Source organism: Colossoma macropomum, unplaced genomic scaffold, assembly GCF_904425465.1.
Source record: "Colossoma macropomum unplaced genomic scaffold, Colossoma_macropomum, whole genome shotgun sequence".
Classification (NCBI taxonomy): domain Eukaryota; kingdom Metazoa; phylum Chordata; class Actinopteri; order Characiformes; family Serrasalmidae; genus Colossoma; species Colossoma macropomum.
In genome coordinates this window covers 10,815,230-10,830,054 of record NW_023494801.1, presented here as the reverse complement: position 1 = coordinate 10,830,054, position 14,825 = coordinate 10,815,230, and the positions used below count along the sequence as shown (strand labels likewise).

Sequence of the window (14,825 nt, the reverse complement as noted above, 5' to 3'; positions counted from 1 at the left end):
GCCGTGAAACACCACATACACACTAGTAAAAGCACACACACTAGGGGTAGTGAGCACACTTGCCCAGAGCGGTGGGCAGCCCTATCCACAGCACCCGGGGAGCGGTTGGAGGTTGGGTGCCTTGCTCAAGGGCACTTCAGTCAGCTCAGGGGATCAAATCGGCGACCTGCCGGTCACAAGGCTGGTTTCCTAACCCCCAGCCCACAGTCTAAGGCTTATTATCCAGTAACTACAGGGACTTCAGTGCAAACTCATTAAGCTATTCTTAGGTTATAGAAGTGTGTTATAAAACCTTGGACCTGCTGTTGGGCCCTGACTATTTAAGGGGTTAAACTTGTCATCCGTCTGGTTCCTATCATCACCACTGTGAACAATTCTGCTTCGGTAAGTTTCTCTATAACAGAGCATTTTACAACAAACAACTCCAGATAACTTTGTTTACATCTTAACAATTGAATTATACAGAAAAAGTAAAACCATCAGTGGAATTCCTCTTTAAGAGGGAAGGATTCAGATAAATTACACAATCCTGAGTTCTGACTTCTCACTTTTGAGTTAAGCCACAGACTGCACGTGCATATTGCAGCTGCATCACACCATATTTTTTGGTGAATCTTCTTAGACACATACATCTGTTCCCAATAGTTTAAATAGTGTTATACTGTTGGTAGATATTCTTGTCTGCTGTCTCATAGTCCAACATGTCTTTGAGACACTAAAACAAATTTAGGCCTGGTTTAAAGAAAGTTGGAGAAACAGCTGACCACTGCAAGTTGCTGAACATAAATTAAGCAGCATATCTGCTGCATGTGTAATATCTCCACCCACTTTTTGCACAATCCTCTCACATTTCACGCAGCCCTCCCTTGAATGTGATAAGCACATTTTTACATGCATATTTTGTTCGTGTGGCAGTTTTGTATGTAATGCGCCCAATTTGTACCTGAAATCGATGCATAAATCTTAATACATCTGGCCTGTAGTGTTTAGTTTAGTGCCTGCAATAGAACACGAAGCTAGAAGATCACCTGTGCTTGCATTATGTCCTGTTTATATTTGTGTGAGTCACTGACCGTGTCTCCAATCTTGAGTCCTAAGCAGGATCTGACCCCAGGCACCACCTCTCCATTGAGGCATGTAGCGTTGAACGACAGTATTAACTCATCTGGAACACCCAACACCTCCAACTCTGCTTTGGATCTAATATTCTGCGAGGGTCAAAGAGTGCATGGTCAACATGTTGATCAAATATCTGAGGTGATATTCTAGCAGCACAGGACAGGTAATGGTATATTGAAAGTACAACATTTAGGGTTAAATGATCATAATTGGCCAAAACTTTCTCCTGGCACATTATTTTCAAGACTAATCTGTGGATGAAAGTCAGAGACCACCTTTCATTTCTTTAATTTTCTAGTCAAAATGGCCATTAAGTATAAGTGTTCAGGAGATATTTCTAAAGAGATTAGATATAAGAAAATCCTCTTTGCGTGGGAAAGTCCATCAAGTTTCCAAAACAGGAGTTAATTCAACTACTTAAGAGATATAGATAACCCTGCAACACCTGGTAGACCACCAAATCTGTCACCACCACATAAACATTTAATCTTTCAGAGAGAGGATTTGAGAAGACAACTCAACACGATGGATCTGAAAGGATGTGTAGCTGTCAAGAAGATATTATTGAGAAAAGAAAATTGACAAAAAAAGAAGAACATTTGCAAATCAAACAACGAAGCTGCTGGTGTTCTCAGAACAATAGACTGACCACCCCAGAGTCCAGACTTTAACATTACTAAATGCCTTAAGGATTTACTGGATTGTGAGAAACAGGTCTCTGACTTTTGCACAGCACTGTAAACAAATCAAGCGAGCAGGTTCAGTACAAATGCATTGATTATTAAAGTAGTTGTCAAAAATATCAGCTGTCTGAAAAGCTGGTTAGGAGCCTATTTGTTACATATCAGTGCATTCATTTAGTTCTCAAAGTGCAGTAAATAAACAAGATTATCTTTGCTGCCTGTTGCTTTCGAAATAAATTGTCTAGTAAAAATAAGCTAAAACAGTTGGACGTTAGCTGCCAGAATGGGAGCAGACGTCAGAATGGGAATAGGCCATTAAAATCTGAGATCAGTGCCCCCCCAGTAACGTTCAGGGCTGTGAAATGAATGTCATGTAAGAGTGGGCGGAAGTGAGAGATTTCAGCAAAGTGAGCTGGGAATTCCTGAGCATGTGAGGCTCACCGTGTATGCGTCCTGGATGAGCTGGATGATATTTCTCGAGTCGTAAGACAGTTTGCCCACGGTGGTGCCAGGGATCAGTTTACTGTAATTCTGAAAGACAGCAAAACTCTCTGTGAGGGAGTGTGGAGGTGCAACACTGCACAATGTGACAAGACAGTAGACACTGACCCTATTAATGCATGTATGAGGGAGAGAGAGAGAGAGAGAGAGAGAGAGAGAGTATGGGGTGGGTATGTTTGTACACTCACAAGGTACAGGGGCATCACGTTGTCAGTCACGGCGAAGATGAGGTTGATGTTATTCTCTGACAGCTTGTCAGCGAGCATTGCAATGGAAGGATAGTCCTAAAATACATATTCACATAAATGCATAAATGTACATGTAACCCAATGCCTTCTTATTCAGCAGTTTAAATACCCACACAACACCACACAAAATAACTTCTTATATCTCATAGCCACGTTTGTGTTTGTAAACAGAATAGAAAATATTTATAGTTGGAATTTGATGAGTAATTCTTGATTCTTGTGGTGTGCAAAGTCACGATTTTTGGAGAAAGGCAAGCTGTCCTTTACATGTTTCCCATGTTTTTGTCATTTTTTGACATTGAACAAATGGAAAAAGACAGAAGTGCAGACCCTTCAATCTCAGCATTATTTGGGTCTCCCAAGTGGTGCAACAGTTTAAGCCAGGGATGTCTAGTCTAATCCACAAAGGGTCGGTGTGGCTGTAGGTTTTCACTCCAACAACGCGGGAGGTCACCTGATGAAATGAAGACTAAGTTCAACTGATTAAGCAGGTAGAATCAGGTGTGCTTCAGCTTGTCTGGAATGAAAACCTTCAGCCACACCGGCGCTTTGCGGATAAGATTGGACACCCCTGATTTAAGCGTTGGCCTTGCCTTCAGGAGATCACAAATTCCCAGCAATGTTCTCTCTCTCCACTATCTCTCAATGAGATGCTAGCCAGCACGCATACCTGTTAGCTGACATAGCAGAATCGTGGGAAGTGGGAAGAAAACTGGACAAAAAAAAGAAAACTTTAACCATACGGAACGTAAATCAAATCTAAATGTAATTAAGCATGTAATTAATGATGTAATCAATTCCATATTAATGTAATTACTTTTAAATAGTGTTCTCTAACAGTGAGTTCCAATGGCACAATCTGATTGGTTGAGAATTGTTGTACCTGTTGCTAAGTAACGACTCGCTTTGCGCTGCAGGTAACTGTTACTAAGTTTGTACTTTAACACATACAAAAACAGAAAACGGGTACATTAGAGAACTTCTATAAGACAATATTCCATCACATGTGGTCAGATTCGGAAGGAAAGATGTGACAGAACCTGTTGTTGCTCTTAAGTAAGCTTTTCGGTTGACAGCTGTGACGGCGGAACAACTAAACCAACTAAACAAACTAATTTCTGAAATCAATAGAGTACAATTCGATGCCTGCACCCGAATCACAGACATGATGTTACTCATGGTGACTCTCCCTCTGATGTTCTATTGCTGAAAAGTAAAGTAATAGTAACAACTTCACATTCTAAACATGAATAAAGAACAGAACGCCTGTGTTCTCACTGTCTAGGACTGTTTTACTGCTGTACACTGTTGGAATGTTATGGGTCGTGGTGGGTTTCTGTATGTCATTGTTATTTAATGAGGAACACAAGTAATTGAAGTCAGCATGGCTTATCATCATTGATTATTTATGCAAAAAAAAGTTTTGGTATGTAAAAATAATTAATAATTTATACAATAACCCAAGAATGTAATACCACACAACTGCACTTCTGTGCTCTATGGTCAATCAGACACATGCAGTTACAATACAAAAACACACAGCTAGTTTCACTGACCAGTAAAGTAGTCTTGTCATAGTCGTTTTCATTATTGACATAGCACTGTCCGTCACTGGGCTTGACAATGCCAGCGACTCGGCCATCCAAAGCGGTGTGAGTATTAGCGTCTGTAGTAAACACCAGCAGGTGGGACGCATCTGACCTCCATCCAATCTTGTCCTACAGCGGGAAAGAGGGGACTTAGCACCTTGTTTAGAGTGATATGGTCTATGTGCAAAGGTCAGTAAAGCTTTCGAAACCAAGATTTTAAACATTCTGATTAAACAGCATATCACATGCATTTTCTACAGGAATCTGTTCTGTCAATTGATTATTGTTTCAAATCTTTTGTAATGCTACAAATTCAGTTCTAAATAAGATGGACAATTTTACCAGTCTGACAGGTGGCACAATGACATCCAGGCCCAATCCTATTTCACCCCTACAACTTAGGTCTGACCCCTCCATTGTGCGTGTTCACGCCTAGGGGAAGGGGGTCCCGATTTTAGGGAAATGTAGGGTGAAGTGTTAGGGCTACATGTCCACCCAAACAAAGGTTTTTCAGAGGCACACTCCAAACAGAGGGTTATTAGAAAAAAAGAAAAACTGGCAAGATGGCTGATCAAGTGACCAAAGAAACTCACAAATGTGAGAATTTTCTCTGTTAAAAATTATGATAACCATTGTTTTATCTTAGTTTAATGTTGTTTCAATGTATTATGGTCCTTTTCTTCATAACAAGCAAAAAACTGCTAGTAGTATGCTGTTGTCTCGGTAGCTAGCTAGCTAACTTTCCCGTTCCACCTTAAATGGTGCAGCAGGTAAATTCGGGCGCCTGAGGCTTCATAACTGCTGCCATTTACCATTTAAGGTAGAACGGGAAAATTTGAACAAGAAGCTCGAACAGCTGACAGCTTCATATCACTGAAGAATTAGGGGTGGGTGATAATAAATAATTCTCTCATTCCCCCTCTTTGAAGGCACATGATTCTCTAAATGTAACGAAAGCCCAGCAGTGAGGTTGCTGAACTTTACCCACCTCTGCTATCACTGCAGACCGGCAGGGTCACCTACAGAGCACTTCTAGTAGTCTGTTAATGAAGTAATGTTCTTTTTTATTCAAGGGTCCCATTTCAACCGCTACCCCTAGTAACTCAGTTCCAAGGGGCAAGGTGACTCTCGAAAACAAGGGGTAGGGGTGAAAATAAGAAATGGGATTAGGCCAAAGTCTCTACTTGGACACCTACACAAACCTTTTTCCTTTGAACTCATAGATACATTTCAAATAAATAAACATTTCTCCAATAACACATTTTCATGATTTTCCATGGATGTCACACCACCTGACATGGTCATGGCTGCTATACTTGACTCTGCACCATAAAGCTCACTTGGGGTCTTGTTTATGGTGAGATGTGTTGCCCACTCTTTCTTAAAACCATGTCAGAATTAAAGTCCTTTTTTGTCTACTGTGCTGTGCGACATTTGAGGAAATCAGAATTTGCAGACAAAAGTTTTCTTACTATGTTGAAAACTTTTAAAACTGCCCTATTTTGCAATATGTTATGATTTCAAAAGTTGTAATTATAAAAACATTCAATTAAAAAAAAATATTTAACACAGAAATTATTTGAGTTAATCTGCATATATGACTGAACAGTTGCCTAAAATGAATTCATTTGCACTGAAAATGTTTTCACATGGAGGAGGTACTGTAGAACAATGTGATTTATGTCATGTATTTATTAAATAATTTCATGAGAAAATAACAGACTTGGACACCTAAAGTGCAGGCCATGTCACTGACCGCATACAGTCATTTACCAAAGTTTGTGCCCCCTGGTCAAAATAAATTACCACATCCTCTACAGAGGACACACTTCTGCACATTCTAATGCACTATTACTGTTTGTTTGCTAAATATTGGAAAACAATGAAAATAAAATGTGGCTTGTGCAGTTATGGCACATTTTATATTTTATGTTTTATTTTTTCCCCAACATGTTCAACTCAGCAAATAAAAAGAAATTGTGCACTAAAAGTAGCAGAACAGTGCCAAATTTAAGCTTATTCCTTGTAGAGCATGTGCTAGTTTCACTTTGACTGGGGATGTTGAACCTTCTGCATATGACTGTACTTTTGTTTTAAGTTTTCATTTTAGTCCCATAGCTCATACTTTGCATCTGTGTGCTTTCTCCTGATTCCTCTTTCATTTATACCCAAAGCCGTCATTACTAAGACATTTCCATTCACACTTACTGTATTTACTGTAAATAACATTTTCATTAAGAGTGGCTCTAAAATTTGGTCTCAATGCATTTAACTTAAAATAAAAATTTTCAAATTCTACACCAAAGCGGGTTTTGATATCTCAATTCTCTCCACCTAAGAGCCCTGGGTAATCAATACCAGTGTGTGTGACTCACCTTGCAGACCACAGCCTGTAGAACAGCATCAAATCCTCCCTCGGGTGCATCTCTGTTTCTGGACACTTCCTGTTTCTTCACCTCCTCAGTGAAGCGGCTCACCTGCTCGGTCAGTGACAGCACGTTCTTATAGCCAAACTGCGGCCGGCAGACTGTGCTCATACTACAGCACCCATGATTGGGCACAAGAGAAAGTGACAGTGACAGAAGTGAGGTACAGAAATAATAATTACACCAATAGAGTAATACTTGCTTCTATAACAATACATGCTTCTGTAATACAGTGAGGGGAAACAAGTATTGAGACACCTTTGTTTTTGTTATTTTATGTACTTTCACTTCAGATGTGTAAACATAATGTCTTTTGACTCTGTAGTTATGTTATAAATATGAGCAAAAAGTGTATATACATAAACATAGACAAAGAAATATATGGAAAAAGTATTGACAGTATATGAAAATAAACATGTAAAGGTTAAAAATCAAAAAAATCAAAATATTTTTCAAATAATGCTGAAAAAAAACGGTGGTGGGACGGGAGTCCATGTTACGTGTCTCAGAACACGACGTCTTTCTCTTGCTCTTCTTTAATAAGTACATGTGATTTACGTTTTCCTGAAGCTGCCATAATTTTAAAGTGAGTAAAAACACGTGCGCCAGCTGAAAACTCAGGCGAACACACTGCTGCTCGTCTCACTCTGACTGGACTCACGTGATGCTTGTTGTCATGGTAATGTCTACACGAAGTAGTTTCTCTACCCATGCGTGGATCAGATTACTTACAGTGTCCATGTAAACAGGGATTTTCCATCAGATGGTTGAATTTGAATGGAAAAAGCTATAGAGCCCTAGAAAAGACCTTAAACATTCCTGACAGGACAACAGAAGCGATGATATGCAGTTGGAAAGTTCATGGAACCACAACAAATTGTCCCTGGAAAGGTGAGCCAAGATTTCTCTCAGACTAATGATAGTCAGTCACTTGACCAGCAGGAACAATAAGCAATGAAGGGCACCACAATCATCTTCACTCCTATGCCCTACACTAACAAAGAATCCAAGAAGTACATCTAAAATCTGCACACAAGCATTTAGACAAATCAGAACTCTTTTGGAACAATGTTCTCTGGTCAGATAGAACATTAATAGAACTATAATTCAGTAATAATTCAGCTCATCATGTTTGGAGATAGAAGGGTTGTGCATATCATCCCAAGAACACCATACCCACAGGGAAGCATGGTGGTGGAAGCATCATGATGGGCTGCTTATCTGCAAACAGTACTGGGCTTTCACTTCATTCATGGAGTGTTGTACAAGGAGATACTGAAGGAGACATTTTGACAGAACAACGATCCCAAACATATAGCTAAAATAACTCAAGACTGGTTTCTTGGAACTCATTGAAAATTGATGGAGGATTCTGGATTTAGAGTCTATCAGGGGGACCCATATAACTAATTAAACTGCAATGCTGCAAAAAGGTGGAGATGTTTCAAAGCTATATATTGCAGTGCAAAGTAAAAAGACTTTATGTGTGTAAATTTGAAGTGGATATACACAACTGATATGTATTAACTAACAAAAACAAATGTGTCTAAATACTTGTTTCCCCTCACTGTATATGCTTCAATGTATATTGCATTTGTATTATGCAGATTTCCTAGTACTCTTGTGCCTGTATATTTGTATTAGTTGTTTATAGTTTGTATTTAGTAATGTAGTGTCCATTTATGGGCTCATCTGTTCAACTAAGAGTACTACATGCAAGTGCACTTGGCCAATAAAATGACTCTGATTCTGAGGGTTTAATCAGCAGCATTTATCATCATTAAGACTGTATCCTCAACCTTAAAGTGCCCATCTACTACAATTTTCTTGGATTTTCCCCCCAGTGTCCACATTTGTGTGGGTTTCTGTACCAAAAAACATAATTTATTTCTACATGACCATTTTTTAGAATTATACTGGCTATTTTTGTACTGTGCATTTAAGACTAATATATGTAAACGTTCTCTATTCTAATTAGCTGTCCTGTATTGTGCCTCATTCAACAAGCATTCCAATCTGAAACACTTGTTACAACTTGAACATGAATGGGCAGAGGTAAGCTACTGTAGATTGAAAAGGTAGTTATTTGTAAATGTTTTGGCTTTTGTGACATCAGAAAAATCATGAAAACCTAGTTTCCATATATGGACTGTATGGACTGTGGTGTGAACGGTATGTTTTTAAATCTTAAAAAGTGTTTACACATAATATAGTTTTTTTTTTGTCAAAAGTGAGGCTAAGTCATTTTAAACTATATGAACCTTTTAAATATTGTCTACCAGGAAAGAGCAAGTTTTTCACTGATGAAACTTCTATTAGTTAGTTTGTACAAATTAAGCCGTTTTGTTGACGCCAGCTCACCCAAAACAAGGGTTCTTCACAGCCTCATCTGGATACATGTACATGTATGGGGAGAGAGTTTTGTCTACAAATGCCCCAAATCCCATGCGCAGGTTACTAGTGGTTCGTCCCATAGCTGTGGCCAGTTCATTGCCAAGAGAACGGAGACTGAGTAAGTCATCCTTCATAGAGTACGACAGGTCCATCAGGTAGTACAGATCTACTGGATAATCAGCAACCTGCCTAACAGTCACTGTAAAATGTTTCGAGTCACCTGATAGGGGAGAGAGAGAGAGAGAGAGAGAGAGATAATATTGAAATTGAAAAATGTGACAGCCATAAAAAAAACCCTTTTTTCACTTTAACCCCTTGAAAGTTTTATTACACTCTTCTGTATCCTAAGAATAGCTTAACCAGTTTGCATTTAAGTCCCTGTAGTTACTGAATAATAAGACTTACATTTCATCATAAATGGACTGACAGAAATAGTTCAAAAACACTGTGCCTTAAAGCAGCAGTATGTAATATTTTTGTTAAAATCAAAAGTAGTAGCATTACTAAGTATAGAGAAAAAAGAACACACTATAATTAAGTGTGCATGCGCTACTGCGAGTCCACCTGTGAGGCCTGAAATAATCATTTAAAAGACAGAGGATGGATTTGACGGGAGTTTTGTGAACCACGGCACACATCCATACATATTAACGTCACACACCCAGACTCAAAAAGAACTCGATGTTTAGGTCTCAAATGCAAACTCAATGATGAAGATATGATGACAGTAGTAAATAATAATAACTCACATCCTCAGAAAACATGTCCATCACCAAGTTTTGACTGAGTTCTCTTTGAATACTCTTTCAACACACTGACATTACACAATGTTCTTCTGCACATTGTGTGTAATTACATATTTCCACCAGAGAGGTCTCCAAACTCCCAAATGCTACATAGTGTTGCTTTAAATCTTCATCACATCCCCAAAATAGTGACTTTACAGGAAAAGGAAAAACATTCTGGACTTATGATGGAAGTTAATGTGAAAAGACTTTTTTCTAAGTAATTTTAGACTATTTATATTGATCTGTTCATCAAGAAAATTTAGCACAATGCAAATAATGCTTGCTACACTAACATGCATTACAGTTAAACCTCAATAAAAATGCAGGGGTTGCATTTTTACTGTATTCTTCCCTGAGGTCTATGTGGTATTTATGTGGTTTTATGTATCAAAACAGTTGTTATTCATTATCATTTTTCAATCTCTTATATTCCTTTAGAATTAAACAGGCTGCTTTTTTAACTGTACCTTGGAGACTGATACATGTAAATATATCTCTGCTCTGATTGGCTGCCCTGTATTGCGCCTGAATCGAAATGCAGTCCAGACTGAAACACTCCTGATAACTTCAGCAAGAATGGACAGGCCTAAACTGCTGTGTGCTAAATCAGTGGATGTATGTAAACACACTGGTTTTCCTGATATCAGGAGAAAAGTTCAAAACAGGCTAGTTTTGCATGTTCATTTCCACATATAGTCCGTATGGTATGATTGAAAGTCATACCTGGCCGGAGGGTAAGGTGGATTCTTTGGGGTTGAATCTGTGTGATGTCTCTGGAAGAACCCTGTGCTTTATCACTGAGGGGGCGGTCCTCCTCGACTGTTATACTACTGGCTGGAGACTCGATAAACTCTGCCCCACAGCCAGACTGCACCAGTATGCTCTTGAGATTGCAGCGGGAGAGACTGGACCCACCCTGGCCGATGTCCTGATGTGCACACACACATTCAGAGTTGACATTCTCAGTTGGTTGCCATAGGTGTGTTACACATTGTTGCTGTCATAAGACAACCTTTTTTATTATTTATTTATTTATTTATTGCGCTTTTTAACACATTTAACTAAACGCTAAGTCAAAATTAGTTACAAATATTTTTAAATAAGTTAACTTTCCTGTATGTACAGTACTGTGCAGAAGTCAGAGACCACCGGTCATTTATTTAATTTGCAGTCAAAAATGTAATAAATGTATTATATAGTAAATGTTATATGCATTTTTTCAGTATTTAGCGTGTCCGCTCTTTGCCTTTATTATACCTTCCAATCTTTTCAGGAGACTTGCTTTTGCTTCTTCAAAGAAACCTGCAGGGATATTTTCCCACACCTCTAAAGTTCAGTCTTAGAAGTTGGTTGCATTTTCTATTTCTCACAATCAAAGTAATCCCTCTTTCTCTTCTCAGTAAGCATGTCTTGACAGCTCCACATCCTTTCAGTGTTGAGTTCTCTTCCTACTGTGGAAGGATGGACAGAAACGCCTGTGGATTTTTTCAGTTCTGAAGCATAAGTGGAGTATGATTTTCTCCACTTTCACAAAAAAGAGATGTATGAAATCATTTTGATCTCCTGTTTTGGAAAAGCCTGCTTATTTCACCTTATTTCACCTTTCTGAAAAAATGACTAATGTGTACGTAATGGCCATTTTGACTGGTGGGCTCTGACTTTTGCGCAATACTATATGTTTTATATATATATATATATATAGATAGATAGATAGATAGATAGATAGATATCATGTGTTTCTTACTTCCTTAGAGCACCAAGCACAGGTTGGATGAATAGACAGACATTCCTTGCATGTTCTGACACCTCTAGAGGTACATATGTTTGAGCCTAGAAACACACACACATATATATCAATAAAAGAACAAATAGAGAGTGAGAACGAGAGATAGAGAGAGAGAGAGAGAGAGAAATTGAGAGAAGGGAAAGACAAAAAAAGGGAGAGAGAGAGAGAGAGAGAGAGAGAGAGAGAGAGAGAGAGAGAAAGATTAATTGGCATTAATCGTTGGCATGAGGGTGTGTTTTTGCCTCGCTCTAGTCACATACAGCAACAACTAAAACAAAGAGACGTCGATGTTGCCTGAAAACTTTGAAGTGTTCAGCATGGTTGAAATGAGGATTGATGTTAATTTGACTGTATGTCAGAACTGAAGCATCAAACATGAATAATACGCGTGTTCATTGCTTAACATCAGATTTTACTGTGCAGCAGGCAAGCAGGTCTAAGACATCTGATAAACTGAGATGTAAAGGCATTTATCTGGCCAGTCAGTGTTTATTTGTTGAAAAAAACATTAATAAAAATGCAAGTAAATAAACAATAGGCTGTGATTTGATTGTGAGTTAAACATTTCCAAAGCTCCCCTCGAGGAGATGTGTTTTTCAAAATAGGCATCAAGTTTGCAATGTATTCGCATATTTTAAAAAAGATACGTAAACATTAAAAATTGAAGTCACACTTCACTTGGATGGTCTCGTGTAGATGATGTACAAATACTTACATTATTAACAAACTTTATGATGAGACTAAATTGATCAACAACATTAAGGTAAGGGTTAGGTTTAGGAGTGAGTGTAGGTTTTATGTGAAGTTAAGGTTAGGTTTAGATTTAATAGAATCTATCACACTTAGGTTTAAGCTCAGTTGCATTTAAAAGATATTAACTTGAATGTTCGTTAAGGACAGACTGAGCACCTACAAAGCATCTACAGTGGACTATCAAAATAAAATGTCACCATGCACATGTTTAACCTACATATGTGCATATTTTTTAATACACAGACATTCAGTATGTGCATATATTGTTAAATATTAAATATTAACCCAAAGCCTGCAATTTGGTAACTGTAGGTGACTAAGCTACAGACATGATACACATATCAGACCATTCAGCAGACCCGGTCCAAACTAGTTAGCATGACAACAACAAGCTGTGACATCAGCATCAGTGAGTAATATGGCTCGGAAAATCACCCAAAGTCCTCATATTTTTGCTCTGCATTTTGGTCTTCATGTTCCAACAAAGGTTTAAAACAGCAATATGATTCACACATCAGATCACTCATCAGACTCTGACCTTACAATCCAGAGTGATTTCATCCACCTGTGACCATCCATCGGCCAGCAATCCAGCTCCAAAATCACCCAAAACCACTTGCTACTGTTAAAATACATATCTGCTTTTAGCCTTCATGTTACAAACAAAGGGTTAAAAATAGTGACATGATTCACAACCAGAACACTCAGAAGAACCTGCCATCACTAGCCAGAGGGAGAAAAACCAGCTCTAACATCCCACAACCCAGAAATACAGCACAAACACACAGCCAGATCACTGTAAAACCTGCTATTAACTCTCTGCTTTAGCCTTTATATGACAACAAAAGGGTTAAAAATGGTAACTTTGAACAGCACATATATTTTAAAACATCACATATACTGCACATATTTAATAAGGAGCAAGAATGTGCATATATAGTTTTCTTTAATATGGGTATCTAATCAATCCTTCATTAAATGTTAGAAAGTGTGCTGCTGATTGAATGGAACAAATCCATGCAATAGCTGGAGTGACAGGAACTAAACCTGTGTACTTCTAACTGTGTTCTTTTAATCAATATATTAATAACTTTAATAAAGTGTTTATTTAGCTTTTTAATGGCAAAACACACTCACTGTTGAGATGAATAGTTTTAAACAATGTTCTTGGCTACCTCAGACCTAAATAAAGCCAAACATATAGGATCATATTTGTGATTATACCATGTTGTTCACATATCCCAGACAAACATGGAGCACTCTTACCATCATCTTACTGTATGTAGTGTTAAATCAACCAAAGCAGGTCAAATGTTAACATGACAGAGAGAGTGACTTATTTATTAACACAAAACTGAAATCTGACTCACCTGAAACTGTGTAAACTAGAATGAAAAGTACCAGTGCCGCCCAAACTTCACCCAAAAACTTCCCCATTTGAGAATGTAGACGTCTTCAGACGCCGATGCCTTTCAGCAGCTGTCTGTTCTCTTCCTCTCTTCCGCCCTCTGTGTTTTCCTGTACGTCTGTGTGAGTGATAATCAGAGCAGTTTTCCTCCTTGTTTGGGGGACGGGTTCAGATGGGCTGTGCTGTTTCAGAGGGCGTGAATAACCACGGCCTCTTACCTAGCATGTCCACACTGGCAGAACACACGGCTGTCAAGAGGAACAAAACATAAGCTACTGTAATAATTCTGCCAAATATATATTGACTGGTGAGTATTAGATCTACGATATATTTGCAGCCTAACTACACAGAAATGTGAAATGTAATAAGTTTGTGCAGTATAATCTCAATTGGGGTTTGATTTTTTGTTCAGCACTTATTCTTACGAAATGATAAGAACTTGAGAAGTTAGTCTACAGTGCTAGACTCTGCTCTTCTTTCTCCGTGTAACTATTTAGAAAGTTAATAAAATAAAATAAAAATTTGTTTCAGATCAGCAGTGAAAAGTGAGATCAGTATCTATCTATATCTATATACATGTGTGTCTGTGTGTGTGTGTGTACAGTCAAAGGCAAATGTTTATTGTGTTGCTTTTCTATGTAAAAGTAAGTACACATCTTCAGCAGAGAGCATTTTATACTGTGTGTTTTCTTTTTTCCCAAAATATTAAAATCAGCAAATTAAAATTATTAACTAAAATGCACCAAAAATGTCATATTTAAGTTAATTGTCTGTACAGGGTGTGCTAACATATTTGCACATAGAAAATAAACAAGCCATGTTATTGTATACTGTATTTTCTTTTACTTTTTGTATTTTTTGATATATTATTCATTATTTTGTGAAATTTATGAACAAGAAGTTAATAAAATGACAAATGCTAAATTGTAATTACCTGTTTATATTAATTTTTTATCAGGCTATCTGTCTTGACATTTGATATCCATTTTTGAAATATGATTTCTGAATATTAATGTTATTAAAAGTAATCCTCAAAGTTCTCATTCTTTTTAGAACCATCTACAGGTCATTCAGCACTCTGGAAACATCTAAATTGTATTTAGTTAGGAATGTTTTCTTTTTTTCCCTCC

At 37.8% G+C, this 14,825-nt stretch overlaps 1 protein-coding gene across 1 annotated transcript in view; it reads right to left on the bottom strand.

Annotated features, from left to right (window-relative positions):
• itgb3a (integrin beta 3a) overlaps positions 1-13,830 on the bottom strand; it is a 33,291-nt gene extending 19,461 nt beyond the window's left edge. Inside the window, exons 1-9 of the mRNA XM_036589496.1 lie at positions 13,658-13,830; positions 11,493-11,578; positions 10,472-10,676; positions 8,928-9,180; positions 6,516-6,678; positions 4,108-4,269; positions 2,492-2,587; positions 2,244-2,333; positions 1,074-1,208 (exon numbers count right to left, since the gene is read on the bottom strand). Coding sequence (XP_036445389.1) covers positions 1,074-1,208; positions 2,244-2,333; positions 2,492-2,587; positions 4,108-4,269; positions 6,516-6,678; positions 8,928-9,180; positions 10,472-10,676; positions 11,493-11,578; positions 13,658-13,724 — 1,257 coding nt within the window. The 5' untranslated portion in view covers positions 13,725-13,830. The remainder of the gene's footprint in view (positions 1-1,073; positions 1,209-2,243; positions 2,334-2,491; positions 2,588-4,107; positions 4,270-6,515; positions 6,679-8,927; positions 9,181-10,471; positions 10,677-11,492; positions 11,579-13,657) is intronic.
• Positions 13,831-14,825: the final 995 nt, after the last annotated feature.